The sequence below is a fragment of the Eschscholzia californica genome, unplaced genomic scaffold (genome assembly GCF_041429995.1).
Source record: "Eschscholzia californica isolate CP2 unplaced genomic scaffold, dmEscCali1.0.p SCAF_5, whole genome shotgun sequence".
Taxonomy (NCBI): domain Eukaryota; kingdom Viridiplantae; phylum Streptophyta; class Magnoliopsida; order Ranunculales; family Papaveraceae; genus Eschscholzia; species Eschscholzia californica.
Window position 1 is genome coordinate 14,128,157 of NW_028238472.1, and position 10,773 is coordinate 14,138,929.

Sequence of the window (10,773 nt, forward strand, 5' to 3'; positions counted from 1 at the left end):
GGTTTGCTTGGGTTTCCAACAGGTCGATCTGAGACCTTTATACATGTGTTCCACTAAATGTTTGGGGTCAACGGGGATTAACCATAGTCAATCTCTTCCCCCGGGTGCTAGCAACAATTTTTCGGTTGCTTTTAACAGCTTCCGACAAATTTATGCGGTAAGTTTGTCAGGATATTGTCCAAAATAATCCCTAAGAGCATTTGCGATGGGACACTCAAGAAAAACTCTATACATGTTAAGTGTCAAAAGTAAATCTATAAAGCGTCTCTGTTCTATGTGGTCATTAAAGACACTCTAGTAAAAATAACTTTTTCCAATGTATGCACTCTAAAACTCATGATATTGAAGTAAATGGTTGAGGTGGGGCCACTAAAAAAAACTCATGTACACACTCTAATTCTAGAGTGTCTCTCTTGATACTCTATATCATAAATGCATACACCTCATAATAGAGTGTTTAACAAAGTGTCCCATTGGAGAAGGTTTTTTAACAATAATTCCAAAAAAGCATATGTAGCACTCAAAGTGTTGGGGTTGAGTCCCATTGGAGATACTCAAAGTTATCTTTTGTAGTTTTCTACTTCGACAGAAAAAAAAAAATTTATACGGTAAAATAATTATTTTTTTGCCATAATTTTCTCCCTATCCACTATATTTTCTGTAGTTTATATTTTTTTTTTCTCCCTCTTACTCTTCATGTTCAATTCATAGTTTGTTTACTTCATTTTTGTGTTTCATTTTCAATTCAAGATTTGACCCGCGACGGAGATTAACTAAGAGGAATCTACGAACGCGGCAGAAACCTAGTAATACAACAAAATAGGTCTCCACTTGTCGCTTAAGCCAAAGAAGATGTGACCCGCGACGGAGATTAACTAAGAGGAATCTACGAACGCGGCAGAAACCTAGTAATACAACAAAATAGGTCTCCACTTGTCGCTTAAGCCAAAGAAGATGTGACCTGCGACGGAGATGGTGCAGTTGGTGAGACAAAATGTGGTTTTCTTCTTAAGAGGTTAAGCACTCTTCACTAGTGAGGTCTTTTAAAATTGTGAGAGCTAGGTGTACCAAAGAGGATAATATCACTAGCAGCCCAAAGGGTGGTCCGCATCATCCCATAACTAATATAAAAATCACAACCAATTTTCTTATAACAATCTGCAAACAAACACAATTATCTCTTTTGGGTCATTTATCCCACAATTCTCTCTCTCTCTCTTAATTACACCCAAGTTTGGGAGGAAAATCCATCTCCATTCCTTAGACAATAAATCCCAACTTGCCCATCCCAAGAACAACTATCAAGCCATGAATAATCTAGCCGACTCTGCTTTTTCAAATATATGTGCAAATCTATATGTAAGGGTAAATCATGATATTATAAAACAAACCTTTTCGAACAATTTATTGGAGCATCTTTTTTTTTTTAGAGATACCCGTTTCATTATGTACATATATCAATTGGTTCCAGCAACCTCATCAGCTTTTTGTCTCATTTTCCATAACTGCAGCTCTCTGCGAATCAGACTGTCGTGGCAACTTCTTGAAATGTTCTTTTAAATCCCTGTGCACAATAGAATAGTATATTAGTGGAGAATAAACCAATGTTTGAAAAATGTTAAAATTAGGGGTGTCAGCGAGTGATCCCAATTTGAGTATCTTGCTACCCAGAATTCTAATCAAACCCTGTTAAAAGTCAGGGTTCTGATTTCTATCAGTTCCAGTACTTCTATAGTATATGGATCCAGAACCGAAACCTACAAAATACTCAAGCACCCATAGGTATCGAATACCAATTGGTCATCTTTGAGGCTTGTTATTTAATAACTTTATACCTATAAACTTAAAGCATCCACGTGACAGAAAGACAAAACTTTTACTAGAGTAACAGTGGAGGAAAGGGAAAACCAGATATTATTATGTTATAACTGCCTCTTTCTAAAGAAGAGAACGAACGAATTATACGTGTTTAGTTGATAAACTTGGATGGTCTTTCAACAAAAAAAACTTGGATGGCATCTAGAAGCAAATGTTGAATGTCACAAAAGAGTAGCTACAAACCTGCAACGGGGTACATGGCATGTTGATTTTTTGCAAACCCGTGCATGAAGTACAAGGAGATACCACATTTTGTAACAGAGAGGACAACCTCCGGAAGCACGAGTTTTGCATTGTATACCATGGCGAAATAACCTCTGGGCTTTACTGCAGTTCTGGTACTGACATTGAGCGTGTCGACATTGACAAGCATGGACGAGAAGGTCAAGCATTTTCCGAAGCTGCAGAAAACCATATTACTATATCATGAGAGAAATTATAGAATGACCTCGAACTGTTCTTTGATAGTAGAAAGACAAAGTATTGATATTGCTTAATACATATACCAGAGTTACGTACACAACACACAATCATAAAAGCATTCTAATTCATCTCGGATTTCATCACTGATGGCACAACGACAATCAGAGTAAAATGTATCTTCGCCCTAAAACTAGAAACAGTTTCCACATCTAAAACTATCGTGACTATACATCCAAGCACCATTGATGCATTTGAAATCACCTGAAATCATTTTACTATCTAATCGTTACAAGGATGATTCAGATGAACATTATTTTGTCCTGTTTCGGCATTATGTTTTCCTACAACAACTAATTTCTTCTACCCTACAATCCCTTCGATCTTCAGAATAAAATCTGCCTTTTCAAAAGAGATGTTGATTCGACAAATAAGACAATATTATTCTTTACAGCTAAAAATGGTTTCTGCAGGGTCTTTGCTTCTTTTCTTCTGATATTGTTTCGAGATGGTCATATTGCTAATACATTGTCCCCTAGCTCGCATGGATACCGCTATACGGATATCAAAGATGTAACATGGTTACTCCTTTTTAGTATTTTTCTTTTTGTTATACCGATTACCAAATATCAGGGTACTAGTGTCGGATACTCGGGTTTCATATTTAAAACAAGCAGTGAGCAACACAACCAAACAAAACACCATTGCACTAAGAGCACATAAACAAAACCTAACAAACATATTTGCGACCATAATTTAGAAGGGGAAAAATTTACTTGTGAAACTCGTTTTTGTCGAGCTTTATTACTCTGAGCATCACACTCAGCAATGGATGGACAATTTGTCATCTCATGCGGCTTATCAATATCCACGTCATTCTGGTAACAAGCAACGTATACATCATAGTTAGGGCATACAGCAATGGATGAATGTCAACGAGTATTTGTGTTCTTTTATCTATCTCAGATGTATAATAAAATAAGTTTTTCATTTCAAATTCTCATTTTCAGCCATAAAATATGTCTGAAATGAATGGGAGTCTTGTTTTAAGGTTAGGATTTATCGAAGTAATTAAATATGTATCAGAACCCTATTAAGTTTGCAGTTATTAGGTTTGGCAGTATTAGAAGAGAACTTACTGGTGTACCAGTATGTTTATCCATATTATCCATAGGGTGTTGGGCCCCTTCGACTTTTTTCTCTGCTTCATAGCAACTGCACCGAAGTTCAAAGAGGGCACGAATCAGAAAGACGAAAATACACAAACTTATACTGAAAACCCAAAGTTAAGACTTCCACAACTTTTATAGGAAAACCACCTTTTTACAATTTTAAGTGATAGGGGAAAAAATATTAACATCATGTCAAACAATCAAGGCTCCACTAAGGCTACCTATATATATATTATGCCGTGTATCCTAAATTACGCATCAGTAACTCCGCGGGCTCAGGATTCAGACCTGGCTGAGTCGAGATAGAGCCAAGCCCAGTTGCATAGGTGGTAAGAATAGGTTAAAGTAACAAAAGTGTCAACGAAGGACAACAAAAATAACATTTTACATAACTTACAAGGGACACCTTACTACTAAAATTGTAGTTCATGAGTAGAACTAGATGGCATGTTTTAGCTCTTAAAATAAAATTCAATTCCATAAAGTATAAAAAATTATATAACTCTGCCCTATTTCACGTTAACATCGTCTTATGTTATGAGTTAACAATAGAATCAATGTAATCAGAAAATAAAATAGGTTTATTTACATGAATTAACAAGCCTATTTATTTCTTTATGCTTCTCAATGATTTGTACATTAATGGATACTAGGACATCTCCTGATCGGATATTATGGAATATGAGAAATAAAATAACTATGACTCAAATGCTCAATCAAGTTGTGAAAGTTCACGATCGTTGATAGATCAGAAGATATGAACTAAAATGAAGAACAAAATAGTTGACGTGGTTCGGTCAGAGGATCATGACCGACATCCACGGAGAAAGCCATTAATGGTTGTATTATATTATCTCTACAATCGTGGGACTGATTGGTCACAACTCCATAGACTTGACAACTCAATGTAACTCAATAATCTAGAATACATAGAGGTCATTTGCATATATATACTTAGGTATCTTAGTTTCCTAAGACTTTGTCTAGACTAAGTACAAGATAACTAAATAATATATTCTAAATCTTCATATATCTTAGGCGGTTAATATTTTATATCTATGGATCCCGATCCATCTCGATCCTTATATTTTAATATTCCCCCTCGAGTTGGAATGCGGAACTTGTGAAGTATCTAATTTGAAGCTTGAACTTGGAAAAGATGAACGTTGCTCGCATACGATTAGATTCAAACCTTGAACTTGAAATTGCTTTTTAACGTCGAACAATTGTCAATGGTTGTGAGTACTTTGTTTGCAACTTCACTACATAAGCAACTTTAGCTTGGTAATTTGAATAGGCTTTGAAACTTGAAATTCATTAACTAAAGTAATCTTGGCTAGTGTTGGGTAGAACTTGGAAAAATTAATCGGCGTCTCATGGGTTGCGCCTAGTTGTCAATACTTTATCGCACGAATGGGCGGCGACTAAAAAGACCTCCCTGGTTACCATGGCTTCGTCAAGTAATGATAAATATCTTGGTCAAACTTAAGTATCATCCTCCATTATAATTGTTGTAGTGAATCGACAAAAATAGTGAAAACTTATCAACCAAACAGTAATTATAGGCAGCTATACTTTTACTTCTTTCATGATTTTTCGTCAAACTCAATTGTGAGATGAATGTAGTCACAAGATAGCTTGGAAAAGTAAAAAATCGACAAAGTGATTGTTGATGATTAAATCACAACGAAAAAACGTTGAAAGAAAATGTCAAAAAAAAATAGTGTCAAGTACAACAAAACAATGTTCTTGTTTTGTCGGATGAGCGGCAACAAAGTAATGTTGTTGGGTTTAAAATCGACAAGAAATTATTGGCGAATGCCAAAAAAAATGTTGGATAAGTAACAACAAAAAATTGATGGTGTCGGGAAAATGCCGATAAGAGATTGATTGTCAGATAAGAGATAACCTAAAATAGACCGAGAAAGAAACAACACAAATGATATCGTTGTTATGGTCGACAAGTAATTCATTGTAGGAAAAAGTAAAGATCACTAGTGGAATTCCGGAATAAAAAAACAAGATAGAGATATTTTATTCGTTAAAGGAAAAGTCAAAAATATAATTTTGTAAGAAAGAGAGATCATTGTAGGCATTATGATTCTGAAAATGTCATGGGTTAATCCTTAAAAGAAATAGATGAAATAATCTTGTTAGTATCACAAAGTAAATCTATTTAGTGTCACAAAGTAAATTGAATTTCGGTACTGGAAGTCTGGAACTACCCAAATTGATGGAGGTAAAGTGGAAATCCGATCGATTGAGCAAAAAAAAGAGACGTTTGATTTGAACAAAGTTGTCTCTCTTAAGGACCCGACTATGAGAGAGACAAAGATAGAAAAATCGTTGGAAAAAAATAGAAGATCGATGAAATAATTATGGCATGAATATCATAATGACAAATTAAAAAAGGGAAGTCGATCGAGAAACCCATCATACTTGTATAAACTTTGAGCAAAGAAAATATATATTAACTAAAGGAGGAAAACAATAGAATAAACATGAAATTGGAAATTCCATCGAGCCTCACCGGATATTAAAGGTGCATACAAGTGATAGATGCATGGTCGGACCCAGTTGGGGCCTATGGGGGCACGTGCCCCCACTACCCATAGTCGAAAGTAATTTTAACCCCAAATTGTCCCAGCTATCTTTCTTGAAATAAACGTAATTCCGCTATTTCAACAAGAAATAATGCTTGGCCAAGTGGTAATGTGTTCAATTAAGTGCAGTGGAGGCCGCAACTTCAAATCTCACTATCTTCCTTCCCTTTAGTTTTTCTAAATAACTTATTTTGAGTGACTTTAAAGGCGATGAAAGTGTTCCTATTTGTTTTTTCCCCTACTTTGTATATAGGGGTGTAATCGAGTCGAGCTGCTCGAGCTTGGGTCGACTATTGCTCGTGCTCGACTCGGAAATTAACGAGCACGGGCCTAAAATCATGCTCATTTCTGTAAAACGAGCCGAACTTGATCATTCTTTAGTGTATCCCGAGCTACTCGTGAACAACTCGTTTAACATAATATCTATAATAGTATAATATATAATTACGTATTAGTATTGAAACTTGTACATAGTATATCAACCATTAAACGTTTATTAGAATATGAAGCATTAATCATTATTGTTGTATGTGACAAATGACAATCGAAGTATTTTGATAATTTAAGAAGCTGTTTTAATTTGAAGTATTTTGATAAACGAGCTTAAAACAATGCGAGTTCGAGCTCTTTCAAACATATACTAGCCAAGCTCGAGAACTTGGACAATTACTCAACCGAGCTCGAGCAAACAGTCAAAGACCCTGACCGAGCTTGAACAATTTACTACTCGATTCACTCGGCCCAATTACACCCCTATTTGTATCCCCATAGTACCCATATGTCCTCTTCATCCTCCATTTTCATGTTTATTTTCTTGTAATATTCTCTTTAAATTCACTCTTATCTCTCTTTCTCTTCTTCCTTAATCTTTACAGAATATGGGTTATTAGGATTTTGGAAGGTAAAAGGTCATTTTATTAACATATAATTCAAATATATTTTATTAATATAATTTAACACTAATTATTTATATTTAGATTTCGCAGCTTAATTAGTTAAGACTGTCGCTATGGCATACATGGATCTTTAGTTTGGACAAAACGTATTATTTTTTTAATAATTTATTTATTATTAATTTCGTTAAAGGTTCTTAATGATGCTCGGCAATTTGTCATTGGTTATGGTATTTTTTTTACTATTTAATATAATCAAATGTGCTCCCACAACAAAAATTTCCTGAGTCCACCACTAGATAGAAGACCACTCAAAGTTTGAATAAACCCAATTAGAAATTTCTAGGGTTTTAGAGATGGGGAGAGTATGAAAGTGATATAACCAGAACAAATTGAACAAAATCTAGGGTTTTAGTTAACAACCCATAAAGGTAAGGAGATGGGGAAACGTGTGGATATGCTTGCCAATTAGAGATCAAAAGCAATCAGGATAGCATCCACATTGAATATATCATATTATGCTAATTGGGACAACTTGCTGGACAAGATTAAAAACCAGATGCCGTAGGCAGTACAAGAAGGTTGGTTAATTGTGGCTTTGTTGGTCTCCAAAAGCAAATAATGAAAGAACAAGATGAGGTCCTTGATCACCAAAGGAGATGAGAAATCCAACGCTTTGTTGCGTCGTTGCGTCATTGAGGATGAGCCAACACAACGATTAGAAACATCATTGGAAAAAATAGGAGTTGAATGAAATCACAACAAATTAAGAAAAAACGGTGGGAATTGCGAAAGCTTGAATCGGGATAAAGAAATCACAACCAAATAGAGAATTTGGCCTGACATAGAAGATTTTTGAAGTGACAATAATTACAAGATGACGTGAAAACATTTAGAGAGAAAAAACTGAAATTCGTTAATCGATTTTGAGATGATGATAGTCACAACGAAAGTCAATTTGATAAAGAATTTAAACATATTAAAAGAGATTATATCATAACGGAAAAGTTTTAAGATTAGGGATTTTGAATAAATTGACAAAAATCAATTGATTAATGATTAAATCACAAGGATTTAAAGACTTTGAAAAATTGGCGATTTTGAATCATGATTGAAATACCTCCAACTTAGATGTAATCACAACGAAAAAAAATCGTCGGAAATAAAGAAGCTTGATTCAGGATAATTAAAACAACGAATAAAAAAGACATTGGAACTTGATAATTACAAGAATAACTTGAGATCGAATTGAAAAAAAAAGTTGGCATAGTAATTGACTGATTATTATATCACAACGAACAACGTTGGAAAATTTACAGTAGCTTGAATCATAAAGTTGCCTTGAAAACAAAATCAAAAGTGCCCTTTTTTATTTCGTCCGCTAGAACTAACTAACCTTGTTAAAATAGTCGCAGCTTTTCAACAAAAAAAAAAGAAAAAATAGTCGCAGCTAAGATAAAAACACGGAAAGGTGCCTTTTATTTGATAAAGGGTGATTTATGTGGCCAAGAATGTTGATAATGCCTAGTGATCCGAAATTTCATGAAGTTGGTTTAAACAGGAAAGCTTGATTAATCACTAGATAGTTTGGAAAAAGAAAATCAACAAAGTAATTTTATCGATTATTTAATCACAAACAACAACAAGAAATAAACGGATCCGAAAGTTTAAATCAGGATTGGACTACCCGCTCAGATACCATGTGAAAGTTCATGCAAGTTGATAAATCAGAAGATATAAACTAAAATAAAGATCTTCAATATCATTAAACATAAATATTACTTACTCATGACAAGTTAACTAATAAAGTCAAAGCTAAAACTACTGAATTTGAATCCATCAAAAACGAATTGAATCTTTACTCTAATAAATTCATAAATAACAAATGGAATCCATCTAAAACGTTATAAAAACTACTAAAATCAAAACCAAGCATTAAAATCTGTACTTATTAAATTGAGAGGAAGAGAAAGAACATTAAAAGTAGTATCAATTTTGTAATCAAATGTTAAATTAGAAATCAAACCTCATTTTGATAATAAAATATACTATCAAATTCCTTCCTCCAACAATTGAACTTTAAGAGAGAGAGAAAGTAAACCCTAGAAGATAGATGAAATGAAATGGAAAGGAGATCATCCAACAGTCATTTTATAGGTTAACTTCAATACCGATATAGTAAATCGCGAGCTATCAAATTTATACTTATGGCGGGGAATTTAGGGTTACCCCGTCCGTATTAAAAAAATCTAATTAAAAAGAGGCATGATTCATTGAACATTTGAACTCGACCTCACCACCGTGGATTTTGAGCTCGAGCTCCACAGCCGTAGATCTCCATAATTAGTTTACCCTTGAGAGTTATTAAAAGCCAATGACTAAATTACATCAATTTTTTGAGTTGATGAAGCCCAACAGTCTGTGTTGCTAGGCCTAGTTAAGATGGTAAACAATATGTTTAAGGGAAGACACACAAACGGGCATTGCTTTCCAATGGGCCATGAGAATTCCTAGTGAGTTGGTGAAGTAGTGTTTGGCTTTGAGGGAGCAAGGAGTGGGATAATTTATAGTATCACAATCTCACGAGATTTTTTCATTAGTTTTCAACGTGGGATTAAATTCTCAAAAGGAACAACACAAATAACTTCTAGTTTTTGTGCTACAGTGCTTGTTTAGAATTAGGAAAGGTGCTTGGACACTTTATAATTGGAGAGGAAGAAGTGAACTTTTTTTACGTCATGGGCTTACCCGCTACCCACCGCCTATACCTGAATCACCCGAGCTTCTTAATGGGCTTGGACGGACAATGGGCAAGGTAAGTTTCAAATTGCCCGTCCGACTAACTCGCTTATCCTAATATCTATTGAAGTTTGGTGTCTGACCCGTCCGACCCCATGCTTCAAATGCCCATGGACGTCCATACCCGCTCGATTCCCACCCCTACCTCCGACCGCCTATCCCTCGAATTTCTCTCAGATTTATATTTCTCGGATCTCTCACTCAAATCTCTTGTTCAGAGATCTCTATGTCTCTCGAAACTATCTTTCTCGGATTTCTCTCTTTCTCGCGGCTGAAACCTTAGGTAAAAGACATATTCGGGAGAGAAAGGGGAAAAATGAAGGTGGTTGTGACTGGAATTGGTGTCCAAAGATGAAGAAGAAAATTTTGTTTTCACAAAAAATTTGACCATAATTTCCCTTAAAAGTTTTGTTCCCAACACATTTTCTACACAATTTTCTCCTTTTGCTATAACGCGGAATGATTCTTTTTTTTATTTGTTAAGGATAACGCGGAATGATTCTAATATAAGGAAGATGTTTTGTTGGGACTACTTTTGCAAAGCTGTTTTTTGTTTTAATGAACAGGGAAACAACAAGAACAAAACATTCTAAAGACCTTATCCCTGCATAGCTGATCTTGCTAGATTATGCGCAAACCAGTTATGCTTTCGATTGCAATGCGTGAATGTGATATTGCTGAAAATTTTTCTCGAATTTTCTATTTCTGCCACCACAGCCTGTGAAGTCCAATGCATATTGGATTTGCTTTGAGTTAACCGTGAAATGAGAGACCGGTTATCTGCTTCAATTATGATGTTGTTTATATCAAGCGATTTTGCCCACTTCATAGCTTCTAAAACAACTTTGACTTCTCCTTCTTCACTGTTTCTTGCTCGAGATCTGATAGAGCGGGTATTTAAAGTACTAAAATTATAAGGTTTTATTTTAACATTCATTCGGAAAACATTATATCCATCTCAGAATGAATCACTACATGGAAAGCAACATTGAAAGATCAATTATTTCC

The 10,773-nt window shown here is 34.8% G+C and overlaps 1 protein-coding gene across 1 annotated transcript; it reads right to left on the reverse strand.

Annotated features, from left to right (window-relative positions):
- Nucleotides 1-1,122: 1,122 nt before the first annotated feature.
- LOC147537285 (histone acetyltransferase HAC1-like) lies at nt 1,123-9,202 on the reverse strand. Its single transcript, XM_086643303.1, has 5 exons — nt 8,993-9,202; nt 3,438-3,513; nt 3,075-3,176; nt 2,062-2,279; nt 1,123-1,564 (listed from the first exon to the last, which is right to left on the reverse strand). Exons 1-5 carry the CDS (start codon nt 8,995-8,997, stop codon nt 1,480-1,482), a joined length of 486 nt encoding a protein of 161 aa, XP_086499429.1. The 5' UTR covers nt 8,998-9,202; the 3' UTR covers nt 1,123-1,479.
- Nucleotides 9,203-10,773: the final 1,571 nt, after the last annotated feature.